The 17907-nt window shown below is 39.0% G+C and overlaps 1 protein-coding gene across 7 annotated transcripts in view; it reads right to left on the bottom strand.

The window, feature by feature from the left end:
- cita (citron rho-interacting serine/threonine kinase a) overlaps positions 1-17907 on the bottom strand; it is a 37975-nt gene that overhangs the window by 11286 nt on the left and 8782 nt on the right. For 4 of the 7 annotated variants that reach the window (XM_084927904.1, XM_084927907.1, XM_084927906.1 and 1 more), the window contains exons 11-32: positions 14701-14806; positions 13958-14101; positions 13270-13389; positions 12458-12628; positions 11624-11677; positions 11466-11519; positions 10968-11108; positions 10719-10847; positions 10130-10225; positions 9715-9831; positions 8958-9067; positions 7434-7608; positions 6256-6453; positions 5984-6037; positions 3157-3354; positions 1999-2192; positions 1749-1884; positions 1530-1634; positions 1239-1379; positions 926-1033; positions 635-827; positions 243-398 (exon numbers count right to left, since the gene is read on the bottom strand). In XM_084927904.1, the coding sequence (XP_084784030.1) occupies positions 243-398; positions 635-827; positions 926-1033; positions 1239-1379; positions 1530-1634; positions 1749-1884; positions 1999-2192; positions 3157-3354; positions 5984-6037; positions 6256-6453; positions 7434-7608; positions 8958-9067; positions 9715-9831; positions 10130-10225; positions 10719-10847; positions 10968-11108; positions 11466-11519; positions 11624-11677; positions 12458-12628; positions 13270-13389; positions 13958-14101; positions 14701-14806 (2900 nt within the window). The remainder of the gene's footprint in view (positions 1-242; positions 399-634; positions 828-925; positions 1034-1238; positions 1380-1529; positions 1635-1748; positions 1885-1998; positions 2193-3156; positions 3355-5983; positions 6038-6255; positions 6454-7433; positions 7609-8957; positions 9068-9714; positions 9832-10129; positions 10226-10718; positions 10848-10967; positions 11109-11465; positions 11520-11623; positions 11678-12457; positions 12629-13269; positions 13390-13957; positions 14102-14700; positions 14807-17907) is intronic. The other 3 variants (XM_084927905.1, XM_084927910.1, XM_084927909.1) reach the window with 1 other exon arrangement.

The following is a 17907-nucleotide window of genomic DNA, read 5'->3' as shown; positions in this document are numbered from 1 at the left end:
TTCTGAGAACAGTTATCCAACTTTATTTCACTTCATAATCCTGCTTTGTGAAACTGGTCACACATTTAAAAAACAAAACACAACGTAAACAAGACGAGTGATTGGGGAGTCCATTTATTAGCATAAGGTGGAATGCTCCTGTAAGAAAACTGTACAGCCTCAATTTGGGAATCTGAGGTTCAAATTTGGCTGCATTTAGATGAGCTGTATATTTGTTTATGGTCTGTGTGTGAATGACTAACCTTCAGGTGTAGATGTCTCCTTGCAGCGGGTGGAGGGGTTAAGCAGGCTGCTGGGGTTGGGCTGATGTTCTGGGGATTTGACAATGGCTGACATGAGGATTTGATGTCGAGCCTGGGCTGGTGTGGAAGGAGCTACATGGTCCTTGAAATGAGCCGCTTTGGGAGTTCGGGAGGAAAAGGAATTATAAGAACACTGTTTGCAAAGACTGAAGGGCTTACTAGAGGGTAGATGTATTTATTTGAACTTTTGTCCTTTTCTGGGATGATCACAATCCAGTGTTGTCTACATAAAATATTCTGACAGATTTTTAGTCTTGCTACATGGCACTTCAGTAATCAGCACACAAACAAAAACTATAAAGACTAAAAACACTCAAGATTTCTGTCCTTACCCTCTTCTCTGAGTGACCGCAGCTCTATCCTCATCTTCTGCAGAGCCTCTTCCAGCTCTGCACACCTTGAGCGCTCCTTCTCCAAAGCTAGTTTCATGTCACTGTACTGCAATGGAACTGCCGGCTGGGCCTGTGGAGCTAATGCCCCATTAGTTGTGGTGCCTACATCTTCCCGCCGCCGCCCAAATATACCCTGCTCAGAGAGGAAACAGTACTCAGTTGGCTTTACCTTGAAGCTGATTATTAATGTAACATGGTTTGTACATAGATTTTGTAAATATTTTCCCACACCTTCTTTTTTTTAGTGGGTTGGTCCATTTTGGCCTGGAGGAAGTCAATGAGTTTAGTCTGCTGGGAGATTGTCCCCTCCATCTTCACCTTCTCATGGGAATATACCGCCTGTAGGCAGGAAAACAAAAGCTCAGAGAAGGAAATACTTCTGAAGACAGCTATGAGAAGAATTTCCACTGGGATTGCATGACTTAAGATTACTTTATCCTTCTTATGCACCGGTATCAGTGGCACTATTTTAATATCCAGCTGGGACTCCTCCTCCCCAGAGACCACAGTATTTTATCTTACTGCAGAGGTTTGCACTGAGCACCTGTATATTCTCCAGCTGGTACTCCAGATCGGTCCTCTCTGTCTTGAGCATGTCTGTTTGGTCCAGAGCATCCTGCAGGCCCTGGGTCAAACGGAAAATGTGGCTCTTCTGGAGGTCCATCTGCTGCTGGAGTTTTGCTTGCTGCATGAACACCAGCACACAAATCTTTTTGGTACAGTTTGCTAACAGCAGCAATAGAGCAATAGTTACAATAGGTAACAACAAGAAACCCAAGTTTCTTAAATATATGTGTAGAAATATCATGCAGGTTAATTGACTTTCACTTCCTACCTCTTCCATCAGCCTTTGTTTCAGTTCTCTCTCAGTCTCCAGCTTCTGCTGTAAGCTACGGGCATTCATCTCCAGCATGGCATGTTTCTTCTCCAGATCATTGAGCTGTGAGAACATGTGAGTGCCTGTTAACCTCTAATTCATCCCAGCTACAAGTCAAACCATATTTTTGAAAGATGGAAGCTGGGGTTAAAGTTAGCTCATGGATAACAGACTCACAGTATCAGATAGACTTTCAGCCTTTAGTCTTTGCTCCTTCAAAGCCTGTTGTAAGGCCAAGATCTCAGCCTTATGCTCTTTGACTGCCAGCTCTACTGCCTGGCGAGACTCAGTGCTGCGCTGGTCTGCACGCAGCCTTTGAACACAACAATAAAGTGTTATGACTGTAATACACTAATTTATAAATGGAAATGACATACAATGACCACTTTCTATGTAATAAGCGTAAATATAAATTTAGGAATGTCACCTGTTCTGCTTCTCATTGTCCAGCAGTCTTTGCATGTCCCTGGAGCGTCTCTCAGCTTGGCTTTTTTCATCTTCCAGAGCTGCTCTCCAAGCCTCCCACTGCCTCTCCTTCTCCAGCAACTCATCGTTTAGGGACTCCAGCTCCACCACCTGCTCCTCCAACATGCTGCATGTGGTCTTCAGTGTCTCAATGTTCTGAGAGCATAAATGAAATAACAGACTGAAGAGAACATCTTTCTCAGCGTTTGGCAATACCACGTGATTGTTGTCTCAATGCATTTTCACTTACAGCACATAATAAAAGTATTAAAATAGAATGATCTATGATGCATCATAATAGGTTCTCTGGCCTTGAATATTTCAGACAAAAAATACAAATAAATTGTGTTTTAAAAAAAGTAAATTAAATTCAAAAAGGATTATAAATGGTTGCTTTTTTAATTTGCTGGCAATATTTGAGCAATTAATAATGAATCTTTCTACTCCATCTACTAACCTATGGTAAGCATCTAATCTTTTAATTTAGGTTTAGACTCTTTCAGAGATACACTCCTTCCTATTCAGCTGCTGGTATGAGATGGTCTCAGCACCGTAAGTGAATGGCACGAAGCTGACAGAAGACACTGACTGCATGCATTTAGTTATCAGGACATTTAGCCTAAACACCCCATACAGCACTAGACAGCAGCAGAAACCATCCATGACATGTAGCAAAAGTGCTAACTTCATTAATTACTTCTAATAAAACCTGGTGACGAGATTGAACAGCAAATTACACTGTGTCCACCGGTTCAAACAGCTGAGCCACACAGAGGCACAGTTTATAAGCTAGTTTAATATTGTCTGATCTGTTTACCAGTGCTGTGTTGTAATGTTTATGGAAGCGTTCCCATAAATACTAGTATATAACCCCTCTAGTTATTAAAACAAGTATAAAAATAGAATTGCCTTGTGCAGAAAACTGATCTAATATATTAAGTGTCACTTGGTATGTGTCACTGTCAAATCTCACCTGTAAGTTCATAAAACAGGCTCATTCAGTAAGTGTTGTGGCAATGTCTCACTGAAGCAAGGCACATTACCATGAAAATGATTTACATCTGAATGACACTCAACACACTGAGAAGCCAGCAATTTGGCTGGAAACGGTTTTTGTTACCTGTTTCTGATTGTTGAGATGCATCTCACGGTCAGCCACCTCCCTCCTCAGGCGGTCCACTTCCTGGCTGAGCTGCAGCCGATCCTCTCTCTCATCTGATGCTTCATCAAGCTGTTTGGACAGGTAGAAGTTCTGGCGATTCAACTCGGCGTTCTCCTGACTAAGCTGTGTCAGCTGTTCCTCTAGGTCAGTGATCACCTGAGGAGGCACAAACAGGTAAAGGTTTACATGTGGAAACAAGAACACATTTTAAGGATTTATGCACAAAACTGGCTGTGTTGTAATAGTTATATCTGGTGAAATACAACTCCAATTTTTTTCATTTCATGATGTTCAAAATGTTGTGAAGTTTAGAACTCGACTTTGTAATATGTGCAGTATGCAGTTTAGCATCGTCTTGCTGAAATATGCAAGCCCTTCCCTGGAAAAGATATTGACTGGATGGGAGCATATATATTTTCTAAAACCTGTATACACCTGTCAGCACTGAAGGTGTATTTCTAGATGTGTATGGTGCCAATTCTACAAGCACTGATGCACTCTCATTCCATTAGAGCTGCAGCCTTTTGAACTGAGCGCTGGTAACAAGCCAGATGGTCCCTCTCCTCTTTAGTCAAAAGGACATGAAGTCCATGTTTCCCAAAAAGAATTTTACATTTAGATTTTTCTGACCACAGAACAGCTTTCCACTTAACCTCAGTGCATTTTAAAAGAACTTTGGCCCAGAGAAGACGGCAGAGTTTCTGGATCATGTGCATATATGACTTCTTTGCGTTACAGAGCTTTAACCTGCATTTGTGGATGGCACGGTGAACTGTGATCATAGACAGTGATTTATAGAAGTGTTCCTGAGTCCATGAAGACATTTCTGTGAGGGAATTGTATCTGTTGCTAATGCAGTGCTACCTCATGGCACAAAGATTACAGGCATCGAATTTTTATCTTCAGTCTTGTCTCTTGCACACAGAAATTTCTCCAGATTCTCAGAACATTTTGATGATATTATGCACCATAGATGACAAGATATTCATAGTCTTCACATTCAATACTAATTAAGATTCTTATATTATATTATTTGTAGGTGTGAGTTTTGGCAAATTGGTGAATCTCTGTCCATCTTTACTTCTGAAAAACTCTGCTTCTCTTCTCTTGCTACCCAATCTGCTGCCACTTAATTAACTGATTTAGTTTCAAAACGTCCCTCAAATATTTCATGACACAGTAAAATGTTACAGTTTAAAGATTTAAAGTTTTCTATATTCTGTTGGGAATAAAATAGAAAATTTATGAGATTTCCAAATCTTTGCATTCTGTTTTTAATTTATATCATCACAACTTCTTTGGAAGTGGGATTGTAATAGCACAGCTGTAGTGAGTATAATTTACAGGTGTAATGAGTACAGTGACAGCAAGTCATTTCCAGTCAGAGGAAATAGGAAACATATTTTTGGCACATATGAACCACAAAACTGTTGTTTCACTTTAAATGTAACATAATAAGAATTTGTTTCTATTTTAACTCCATGACAAATAGTGGTGCAACGGATCAAAAATCTCACGGTTAGGAGATTTTAAGTCACGGATCGGATCAATTTTCGGATCAGCAAAAAAGAAAAAAGACAAAAATTTAACATGTGATGTCTAATAAGTAACACATTTACTTATTGAAGTATTTTTTGCCTGTTAAAAACATTCAAATTTTTTGCCTGTTAAAAACTCATTCCACGCAATTATTAAAAAAAATCATGGTACAATATAGGGCAGTACAGTCTTTGTATCTACCACTCAATTCAATTCAATTTCATTTATAAAGCGCCAAATCACAACAACAGTCACCTCAAGGCGCCTTATATTGTAAGGTAGGCCCAACAATAATACATACCGCTCATTATATCGCACTCTGCTGTGATATAATGAGCTGTCACGGTCACGTAGCTTTCTGTTGCCCTGGAGGTCCACCCATTTGTAGTAGTTAGGGCAACAGAAGATGCCTGGGACAGTTCAGCCATAACTTTAAACTTTTCCTGCTCATACATGCTTGGAACGATCTTGCCACTAAAGTGGACGCGCAACAGGATATCATAGCATGGCTCAAGCACGTTCATCAGTTTAAACCCCTTGTTTTGCACAACGGAATACGGCCTCCCGTCTGCAGCTAAACACCCCAATAGCTTTCGTAATAGCTTTAGCCCAGTCGGATTGGGCAGCAAAGGGCTGCTTAAATACCGCAAACTCCTCTGCTCCTCCACTTGGACCGCTAGCACTGGCCATAACTATGCTTGTCAGACCCACCACGCGCACCATACACATACTTTTTTTTTCTTTTTTCTTTTCTTCTGTGGAGTGGGATCGGTTCGGATTACGGATCAACCGTGATCCGTTGCACCACTAATGACAAATAAGATAATTTGTTGAAGACGATAGATGGACATGTTCATCTTACATTTACAGTACATTTTTAAAAAGAACTGCACAAATTGGAAGCTACCTAACAGTTGAATTAAAGTGGTCTCAGCACTACTCAGAGGTAACTGAAGTAATGTGTTGGCTGCGCATCAAAAAGATTTTTGTCTTTGTGACAACTGTAATGGCACCCTTTATAAAAAATAAAACAAAAACAATTCACCAGTAAAATGCTAACAGAGTGCTCTGCACAGCAAGCTGCATTTTGCTGCCAAAGATTGATTCAGTAGACTACATTGTTACATTAGAACAATCTTTTGCAGCTATACATGAATCACTATATATTCAAGGGTGTTGTGAAACCTTTGAAGAATTTTATCTCCTGCTGCTGAAAGCACAGACAAAAGGCTGTGGAATCACTTACTGAACAACTGTCTCTTAAGGCATCAAACTTTCGCTGAATATCGTCTCTGTGGTTCTGGAAGAAAAGAAAATGAAAAGAAAAAATACAAGCAAATCTGAGTATGCATAATGTGTAATCGTAAAGAATGCCGTTCATACTAACAGCACTATAAAAAAAAGTTATTATTGTATTAATAATACAGGCTTATATCCATATATAGGAAATGGTGAATACCACCATTACTTTGGGTGACTGTGATTGCATACATGTGTGCTTCCTCTTGCTCGTCTTACCCTGAGGGCCGTGATCTCCTCCTCAGCCTCAGCAGTTGTCTCTTCCAGCTCAGTCTTAGCTTGCTGCAGCTGACTCTCTAATGCAAGACGTGCAGCCTGTAGGCTGCTGATTTGGGACTCACGCTCCTGCAGGGACAGGGTCAACTCTGACACCTGCCTCTTGATCTCCAGTTTCTCCTCTTCATGTTCTAGGCCCATCTACAACACAGAGAGGGTTAGTGTGAATACTGCGTTGATATTGAACAAATCGAACCTTTAACACTTTGTATTTGAATATCATTTTCAGCATAACTTTAACCTTAATCACACTGTTAGGAAAGCAGAGTGCTACTAATGAAAGACTGCTGGAATTAATATGCACTTTTAGTTAATCTCAGGTTCTGCACTTCTTACTTACAGAAATTCAGTCTGCTGAAAAATACACAAGGGTTCATTTAGCTGTTTCATAAGTGACAGATGGAACGGCCGATCACAACTGAAATACATATTTGTGTGTGTGAGGACAGTGTGTATGTGTTTAAGCAAGGGTGCAGAGAGGCCAGCAATTAGTGCCAATCTGTGTATCATGTCTCAGTAGCGAAGACCGTGTGGAGGTAGAATATGACATCCAGTCAGCAGGCTGTCGACCAGGAGCGTCGACAGACAAGCACACTGGGGGGTGAGAGCGTTCAGAAGAAAGGGGGCATTGTGTTCCTCAAAATTAAGCCGGGACTTCTTTTTATAGAGCAGATTTACAATGGGTTCATAAAGACATCATGAAATTGAGGGGTGCGCTTCTCAGTGACTGAAAACATTACATACATACGAGTATAACTTGAGTTTAATGCTTGCAAGCAATTATCAGTCATCCAGTTTGAGGGTAAAATGTTGACTGTCCATGCCAGAACTTCTGGTCCTGCTTCATTTTCTTATGGTTTAGGATTTTATCAGTTGTTAGCTAATAAACAGCACTGCTCCAGAGATAATACAGGAAGAGAACTGCAATTTTGTAAAGAGTGCCATTACAGATCTGTTTTTAATTAGCCGTTTATCTGAAAAGCATCTGAGCTCGCTTGCTGATCAGCTGCCCTAATCCCTTTTGTGGATAGTAAGGCTACACTGTGTGTCGGCTAAAGTGAATTAGTTAATCTTGAGCTTGAACAGATTTTGCACTGTCTCTCGGCCTCCTGTTGCCTCACCTCCCGCAGCCTGCTCTCCAGCTCCAGCAGCCGGGTTCTCTTGGTTTGCTCCTGTTGACTCATCTTCTCCAGATGTTCCTCTAGTTTCGCATTTTGGGCCTCAAGCTTGCCTGCCTGAGACTCCAAATAAAACTTTTGCTGTCGAAGCTCTGAGATCATTTCTTCCTGGGCTTTCCTGACAAAAATACAAACAAATGCCAATTATATCTCCTGTTTTGAATTTATATTTGTAAAACAAAAGTTGGAGCTTAATGTGTAAACAATTTAATTGCACTAATACAAAATGAACAGTGCAGCAATTTAAAACATCGGTACCTGCCATTAGACTAATTATTATCTTAAAAATCAATATTAGACAGAAATTTAGAGTCTGTGCATCTCTAATTGTATTAAACAAGCGTGATACGATGTAAAATATAAAGAAAAGCACAATGCAATCATTTTCATTCTATTAAATGTGCAAATTAATTTCACATTATTTACATTAATTGCATTTTTTTTTTCAAATTTGCAATTAATGTAAATTATGTAAACCTGATATTTCCTTGAAAACACTACAAAGCCAAGTTATCAAATGTTGAACCTGAGAAGCATATTTAATAATATAATAAGCATATTTTTCCCCCGTGCTACAACAGCACAGTGCAGGAAAATATTCCATTCGCGCTGCAGGCAAAAGCGCAGGCAGGCAAAAGCGCAGGCAGGCCAGAGTTTTATAATTTTATGGCAGAGCTATGCTGCAGTAATGCACACAAAATGTAGTTTGCCATGTGGCCTTCCCTTAAAAAGATGTAATCTGGCATTGTGTGTTGCTCCAAAACTTTATCCTCTTAAGTAGAATAAAGCGTGCATGGTTATTATTCTTGCCATTTTACACCCAAAAGCAGTGCTTCTTGTTTATATGCATTTACTTTTCCAAACAAATGGTAAAGTTGTAATGTGCATTCATGGATTAAAAAGCTTATTTGAAGTCCTCCTTAGCTTAGTTTCACAACTATAATGTTTATTTCAGTCTTGATGCTTGCATAGAGAAATTCCTCAGGATTATCTAAAAATATTATGTATTGTAGATGACATATTGAGAACTGCTGATTAATTTGCTCTCACTGTTTCACTTTTTACCTTCTAAAGACTCTGGCACTGCTTGTATTGTACTTAGTTATTACCTACTGCTACTTAATATCAGTATGTTATTTGAAATATGTAACTGGTATATAATTGAAACTAAGAAAATATTTTAGCGTTTAAAGTCATCTTTGTACCATTTTGAATTAAATAGCATTCAAATGGTTAGTAAGCTGTTGAATTCTGTTTTTGTAGAGCAGACTAACTTCTTTGGTAATAGGTTTGTATATTCTATTAAGACTACATGAAAAATGCATTTCCTGTACTTAATCTTAAAGATGACACAGTTTACACACAGCGGGGACAGATCAGCCATGTTGCACAAAGATGTAAGTGCAGTCAATGTGTGTGGACACACTCATCAAAGCACAGTGTGGGCAGAAGGTCTAGTTAACTCACATATTCTTCTGGGTGTAGATGCTGCTGTTAGCAGCCAGCTTGTTAGCCTCTGACAACTCAGCGATGCGCTGCTCCAGGTTCTTCATCTTTGAATCCATAGCATTAATGGTCTTTGGGAAAGAAGAAGGTGCAAAAACATGCTGTAGATCACATCCCAACACAAGGATATATTCTCCACTGACTGATAACCAGATTCGGGCCAGAATATGGGACATTCACATTTTTTTTAAAGGTAGAAAAACCTTTTACTTCAGAAAAATCCTATTAGAGACTATTAAGGTGTTGCCTGAGTCGTCTACTGTCAATGTCAGATGACTACCTCTAAAAGCTTCTTAACTGCCTCAAGTCTACCATATTAACCAGATTAGAACTTGAGCCCAGCCTTTATAGTGCAACATGAAGGATACTCTAATTTAATCTGTCTTTTTAACCTGTACATTTCAAAACAAAACAAAAAAAATCACTACTATAGTACTATAACAAATTATGGTGTAAAACAAAAAAAATTATATTTGTCTAATCCTTAAAATAAATGCATAAGAGACAGCCTATACCCAATGAGATTAGATTGGGAATGCTTAGTATATGTAAAAGGGAATAAAATACTTTAAGCAGCCGATAAATTGCATATATTGTTTTTCTTTTAATATCACAAAAGTTAAAAAGTTACCTTTACTCGTTTTAAATATGGCTTTGTGTCAACCTGAGTATAAAATTTACAGCAAATGCCTGAGATGATACGAGGTTGTTGCCTTACTGCTTTCTGTTCACTGATGAGTTTACAGTTCTCCCTTGACTCCTCCTCCTGCTGCGCCCTTCTGGCCTCAAGGCTCTCCTTGTCAGCCAGGTCTGCTTTCATCTGGGCCTCAAGAACCTTGATGAGCGAGAACCAGTGAATAAATCCCGTTTTAATTTGACACATTGCTATTTAGATTCCGGCCTCCCATGTGAAGCAGTCATTCAATGATATGGTTGTAAATGTATAACCTGACGTGGAAATATTAATTAGTGTGGTGTCACATCTCACCGTAAGACATGTGACAGCTCTGATTTAATCCAAAGCTACACTTATTTGAAATGTCAGGACTGACTAAAACTGACTGGAGCAAACATATATGCTAATATTTCTTTAAAATATCTACAACAGTCTGAGAAACATTAAGCTGACTCACTTTGATCTTGTCTTCATAAAGCCTTTCCTTTTGAACCAGTTGCGTTTCCATCCTCTGGGCAGTTGACTGGGCATCCCTCAGGTTTTCCTCCAGTTCCTGGACAAATTACAGTTGTAAATGGATAAATCTAACGTGATGGCCACAGATAAAAAAAAACAACTACATTTTAACAAAAATAATAATAATTTATAGGCATATACACACAAATTCTGTATTACATACAAAGAAAAATAATGCTAAAACACAGATGAATTAAAAACTAGGCAAAATGCTCTACTGCACCAAAAACATTACAAAAGAAACTTGCATGGAAAAGCTGGAAATCCACAAGTCGACTGCAGTGATGCCTGCTCATGCTGACTCTGGTAAAATCATGAATATGTTAAAGCCTATTTATGTACCAATACTGGATGACTAGTAGCCATTTGTGATGGCTCAGCTATCTAAGTGAAGAGTATGTAGTGTGTATATGTGTGTTCTCCGATATCTGTTGAGGATAAATGGACAGAGGGCTGGTTGAGTGGGCAGTGGGGTGAAGTTAGGGGTGGAGTGATGGAGAGTATTAGCAAGTCTTATCTGTAGCTCTCACCAGGATCTTTTCAGCCATCTGCTGGATCTGTTGGGATTTGGTCTGAATGTCATCCTTCAGCTTATTTTCCCGACGCTCAACCATCTCCAGCCTTTTTACCTGATTCTCAAGTGTCTTCCTGCCCTCCTGCTTACACAACAAAAACATAGCAAGGCTAATTACACAGAAAATTGCAGGGTAGTCCAACTGTCAAAAAGGTTATTTAACATAGGACTAGAAAGCATTAGCATTAGCAGGTCAGTCTGGTACCTCCGTCTCCCTAAGACGGCGTTTTAAAGTGTCACTAGAGTCGGTTTTGCCTTTCAGGCGCTCCAGATCTCGTTCCAGCCGCTCTTTGGCCTGCCGAACATTCTGCAGCAGCTCTGTGGCTTCTGTGCTCGCTTTCACTGCCTGGGGAAAAAATCAGGAGGTCAAAGGTTGTTAGTAGATCCCCAGACAAACATATTGATATGCTTGTGCAATTTCTGCCCACTAGGACAAAGAGAAAACATAACAAACCAAAAAAAACCAAAAGCAATTCTGCTGAATAAATAAGGAACAACAGCAGAAATGGCTGCACAGCTTCATCCTGGATACATACACATGTAATAGTGGTCTGTTTTTTTGTTGTTGTTTTTTCCTTTTTCAGATAAATAGGAAAGATTACAAAATCCAAAGTCTTTAGTAATTTAAATGTAGGTAAAAAACAAGCAAACACAATGTTTGTTACAAAAATAAACAATGAAAGACAGTTGTGAAAGAACCTACCTTGGACAGTTTGTCTTGGAGCTCCTGAATCTTCACCTGCTGCTCAGAGTTTGTCTTAAAGGAATAAAAAACAATTTAGAAAGAAAAAAAAAAAATCAAACTTTGGGGTAAATACAGTTCTGTAAGCTCTGTACACATTTTTGAAAAAGGAAGAACACCTTTTCAAGTTTGGAGAGAAGCTCCTCCACTTCAGCTTTTCCCTGCTCTTTTGCCTAAAAACATTAACAATAGGATAAGAATTGAGCATAAATTCATCCTGAAATATTTGATTCACATGAGTAAAAACAGCTTGGATCCAGAAATTACTAATGATGGAAAGAGAATGAATAAAAACCTATTTGATATTTACTGCAATATCCTACAATAAAGTGTATGAGGCCCTTTCTCTGATTTATAGTATGCATATTATCATTCATTTATTCTGCAAGAGGGTAAGAACAGCAGCAGACAAAGCACTTTTCACACATTTTTTCTTCTGAAGGATCCCTCCCCTGTTTTTAGGTCAGCAGGGAGATGTAATCACTACAGCAGTGCACCCTGGGTCTGCTCTGGGATCTCCTCACAGTCTGCCATGCCCAGATCACTTCCAAAGGGAGGCATTCTGGGCCCTTCCAAACCACACGACTGTACCGATTCAAATGAGACTAATAGTTTTTATCATCAACAAAACTGTCAAATATTAAACTCTTGATATCCAGTTAAATGCCCCCAAACTAGGAAATGCAGTTCACTTGAATCCAACTGTATTTTATGATCAAAAGCCAAAACAGAAATCATCTTCTCTGTAAAGTGACACAGTCATGTTCATAATTCATGAGTTGTGCAACTTGTAGTTTCATTCCAATCCCTCTTAACAGGTTTGTGCTTTGCTTTTTAGAGCAGATCAAAAATACAAAGCACAAAAAAGTGTTCCTGTTATTTGGTTCAATTTAGATTTAGACATGACATGAACTATAAACATATATGGTGAAAACATATACACATTTACATACCTTCTGGATCCTTTGTTGGTATTCCACAGCTTTTCTTTTGAGCTCCTCACTTGTTTGTCTCGAGTCTCTAAGTTCAGCTTCATAGAGGTCGCTGCGACGTCGGGCAGCGGAGAGATCCTCCTCCAGCTGCCTGATGGTCACCTGCATCTCCTCCAGCTGGGCATGGTACTCCTGACGTTAATAAGCACAGAGTGGTTAACACAATTAATTAAATTAAACATAAAATTTACTGTAAAAACAACCACATGTTATGCAAGCTAACTAATGACCAGATCCAGCTCCTCAGTTGGGTAGAACAAAAATTCTTTTGTACAGATTTAATTTTCACCTCAGTTCAATTTATAATTTTCAGTTAAAATCATGAATTGATATTAAAAAGTGTAAACACTGTGTATCATCTCCCTAATTAAAGGGTCGATGAATCTGTAGATTAATGATCAAGTCTCCACTTTTGTACCTTGCAGTTATGCCATCTGCAGGAATGACCTTTGAGCGCTAAGGACAAGGGAGTCCTTAGAGGGAAAGCCCTCCCTGTGTGACAGGGACACACTGAGAGGAAAAGTAATCTCATCCCTTTTCCAAGGACTCCACTATCAGTTACAACGGTACAAACAACACCGTGTCAAATAATTTCCCCCAAAAACAAAAAACAGTATGCATATGCAGTTTAAAGGCATTTTCCCCCCCCATTCACTAGACGGTTTTATTATAAATACCATGAAGTGTCCATGAAATAATTCTTCATCTGCACCACATCATTATCATGATGAGGAGGAGGATTCAGAATCATTTAAATGAGAAAATTTACATACTTGCTCCTTAATTTCTTGCAGCTTGTTGCTCTGTTCGCGTATGTCGTGCAGCAGCTGCATGGCCTTGTCGTCCTCTCTAGAGACTTCCACTCGTGCCTCCTCCAAGCTTCGCTTTAGGCTCTGCAAACAAATACGTGTTTCAGACTAACACAAAGTGCACTAAGATTTAAAAAATTAAATAAAATAAAAGTTAGTTTACAGTATTCTTCCCTTATTTTTTAACTACTTAAGCTCTAGGCTACTGTCTGACATTTCCAATTGAAAAAACAACCCACAATTTCATCAGTAAAAGCTGCAAAACTTCAAGTTGTATAACAGACACTTAAACAGGAATTTTTACAGAGTGTTTTTTATTACAAGGCTAGAGGGAGTTTCAAAAAACTATGGCCAATAGTGCCATCAACATTTCTGCTAAATCAAAACCCAAGTTTGAAAGGAAACACTTTGTTTGTTTAACCTGTTCTAAAAGTTGTCAACTGCAACTCTACCATACTTAGTACAACAGAAGTTAAACCCATATAGCATTGTCATGCTTAAGTCATTATTGTATGCCTCAGTGATTGCACTACACTTGCAGTCTTCATGAAATGGTAGATGCATTTTTATAACAGATGGAAAGCCTCCAGGGTAGAAGAGGTTAATTCAATAAAACACAAATGGACAATGCTGGTAGTACAGTATGACTCACGCTGCACTCAGTAATGTAGGTGGCAAGGTCTTGCTCCAGGATACTCCGCTGAGTCTCAGAGGCCTTCAGCTCCACATCCTTCTGGTGGAGCACTGACTCCAGGTCAGTCATCTTACGCTGGAACCTGGAGATTTCCTGCTCCATCTGAACACAGCAGCGAAAACATCACTTATTTAAAATCTTCACCTGAAGGTTGATTAACATTGCTGGTTTGTGTCCCAGCTGTCTTCTGCCTGCGTCAGAAGTATAAGGTACTTAAAGTGGCTATTTACTTCACTATAAATAAGGGGTCCATTAGCTGTAAATGATTTTTCTAACAAATGGCCAACCAAGAATGCTTTAAAACGAGTAAGCTGCTATGTTTTTCACACTACAAAATGAACTTGGCTCATAACAGCACCAACAGACGCTTCCTTGATCTGTGTTAGGCCAGTCAGCCAGAATAAACACAAGAAATCTGCTAATAAAATCCAGAATAATGAAGTGATGTTGCTCAAAACAAAGTTTCAAACTATGGAAGCCCAATTTCACAGTTTGTCTAAAAATAAAAAGCCTTCTTTCCAGAATATGTTAATGTTACTTATTTGCTTATCAAAGGAGCATTTTGAGTTTGCCAAAATAATAGAAGACAAAATATACTGCGGATTTACTAAATTACGTTAAAGCTGAAAGCTTTGTTAACAAAGGTTTGTGAAAAAAAACAAAACAAAGAATGAAAGCCAAAACAGGCTGTACATGCTCACCTTGTGACATTTGTCTTGAGTTTCTTGTAATTCTTTGCTTTTAAGGTGCAGTTTCTTTTCCATTGAGTTGGTCTTAGCAGGAGAGTTGAGGCCTGCAGACACTGACCTGGGGCAACAACATTTACAGAAATTCTTGAAACATTAATATTTCAACAATCAAACTGGCGCACATGATGTTGAAATGTGCATTGCAATAATTTGTTATTTAAACACAGAGACATATCCACTCTAACTAGGGGCAATGTTTTCTCTCTGGCGAGCGAGTTCCTGTCAACCTCTTTATAATCAACAGACCAGAGAGCACAAAATGCTTCGAAAATCTTCCTTTTGTGCAACAAACTATGAAAAAAAAAAAAATCAATTAAAAATGCAACCAATGAGTCGAATAATCAGTCAGACTAATTAACAAGAATGGGACTCGGCTGGCAGTCTTATATTGCCACATAAGGACACAACACATAACAGCAAGGCCTACAGTCATTGTATCTGTAATGAAGTCGGTCAAAACGCAGACACAACACCCACACGTCATAAACGAGTAACAGAAACCAGGAGCATAAAAGCTGACTCAACCTTCCCTTTGGAGTTGGCGAATGAAGAATATCTAGTAATGACAATTATTCTTTTGACAACAGAACAGCTGAGCAATTTTTATGCAGAGCAATTTGTATATATATTTTTCTGCTGCAGTATGATTAGGACAAAACAGACGGCATGAACAAAATGGACCTGCAGACCCGGGAATGTTTGCCGTTAGCCTGACAAAATAATTTGACAGGAGAATTTGGGATATGCTGTTGCGTGGGGCTGGTCTCCAGAAGGCTCAGTGTGAGTACAATACACTCTTCTTTTGTTGTTATTTGTATAAGGTAATGTTCCATTTTGTTTCCATTCTCTGCAGCAACCGAGAGCACCAAGTGAATTTTTCCCATTTTGCTGACCAGAGACAAGGCAACTATGAATAGAGGTCCTCTAGATAAATGAATGAATCTGTATGAATGAGTTCACAAACACTGCAGAAGGATCTTTAATAAAGTTGACTCAGACTGAGTCACAGTGTTAAAAATAATCAGAAAAGCAAGCACTGCTCCCTTTGCCTCTCTGCACCGAGAAGCATCCCCCTGAAACACACACACACACACACACACACACCATATATACAGTATACAGAAAAGTGTGCACACACACACACACACTTGGCTCGTACTGCTGAAACAAAAACAGCAACACCCTAGGCAGTTCTTTTTCACAGGCCTCTAGATTAAACAGAAGCATTTCAGCCAGATGCCAATTAAAAATTGATGTTAGACATCAAAATTCAAGTGGGAGATGGGGGGTGGGTGGGTTTTTGTACAGATAATGTGGCCATTTAAGTAATTAGCTGGAGATTTTTGCTTGAGTTTCAGGAAGCATAGGTAATACTTTAATAGCGCTAAACATAATGTGGCCATGAAGGATTTAAGTATTTAAAAGAGGCAAAATGTTAGACCACTCTTTCCACTGAGGAATGGGAGAGCTGTCATGTTTTTGAACTGTGGAGGAAAAAGAAATGAGTAACCAGTGCAAACTGCATTATTGAAGAGACTCAGAAAGACAATGACACAAAGAAAGTTAAAAGGCTTAGCAGCACTCATCAGGTACGCAAAAGGATGGATAACAGTCATGTACACTGAAGGAAGAAACAAACACACGTAATACTAACAAGCAGTGTGATGAAAACAAGGCAACCTCTGGGGAAATCTTTTGTAGGACATGCAAAATTCCCAATAACAATTTCTTTTTTCAATTTGTGCTTAAAATAAAATAACACACGCACGCACACACACACACACACACACACACTAATGTGTATATATACACACATAATTTTTTTCTCTGTTTTTAATATAAGTGCTAGAAGACTCTTCTTCTCCTACCATTGCCAACATTTTTTGGTCATTCATGTGCTACATGTCCTGGGGCAGTTTGTTCAAAAAAAAAAAAAAAGGGTCCCCCGTGTAAAGCTTTGACCCTGATGGCACCACTGTAAATGGCGGGAATTCAGTACAAACACAAATTTCTTTTCCAAAAGCCTATGAATGTCCTCAATGGATTTCCTACATACTGTGTGTGTGTGTGTGTTGCCAAGATACCTTGTAAGACAAAAATCATAGCCTATATTACAGGATTACATTTGACGATAACGAAGGAACAATGGGCACCCATATACCTTCACCCAGTATCGGTAGATATTTGGCACGACGTTGGATGCCTGACCAGACAGACTGACCTAATAACACCGTTTTATGTCCAGCTCCAAACAGGCAAAAACTGTAAATACTGCACATGTTGTATTAACCATCTCGGAATTTCCTTAATCCAGCCAAAAATCCTAACAATGTCATTTTTTATGGGTGTTTAGTATGATTTTCCGACACTATACCACAGACAGCTTCTTATAAATTTGAGGCAAGTTTTTAAGAGGATTTTGCTGTTAAGTTTTTACTAATGAAGAGTGAGACAGACAAGTTCAAAAAGGAGAAGAAAAAACAAACAATAGCAGGAACCCCCAAAACAGATGATTAGCATTTCATTATGCCTGGCTCTAGGTTCATTTCTCTTTCCTATTTGGCATTGTAATGAATAATGTGTACACGGATATGCATGCTCCCACACACGCAACACAATTCTGACACATCTTATGAACACTGAGCTCCTCTTAATCAAATGCAGCATAGAAAATGACTGGCTTCTGTTAAAAACCTTGAACAGATGACTGATGGTGTAACAGCAAGGCGACTTAGACATTAGAAGAGGGAGAAATAACAGGAGGAGATGAGACGGGTAAAGATGGGGGGTGGGGACAGGGGGGGAAAAAAAAAAAAAAAAAAAAAAAAAAAAAAAAAACACACACACACACACACACACACACACACACACACACACAAAAAAAAAAAAAAAACCATCACGGTTGTAACCATAGAAATAATTCTCTCCCCCAATCTGAGCTCTCATCCTTTTTACCAGTCTAATCTGCTAATGCTTTTTCTCCATTTCTGTTGCCGCTGCTGTCATGATCTGCAGTCTCCAGCACCATTAACCTGCGAGAGCACTAGCATGGGGCTGCAAGAACAAAAACCCATCCTCTTGCTTCATTATCAGGGGTTAAGAAGCCAAACACAATTAGGTATAATTACAGTCCCAAAACCCATGCCGTAAAAGTCAGGA

Source organism: Perissodus microlepis, chromosome 5, assembly GCF_051167445.1.
Source record: "Perissodus microlepis isolate ML-2025 ecotype Zambia chromosome 5, ASM5116744v1, whole genome shotgun sequence".
Classification (NCBI taxonomy): domain Eukaryota; kingdom Metazoa; phylum Chordata; class Actinopteri; order Cichliformes; family Cichlidae; genus Perissodus; species Perissodus microlepis.
Note: the sequence above shows the minus strand (reverse complement) of the source record. Positions and strands in the feature narration are given on the sequence as shown.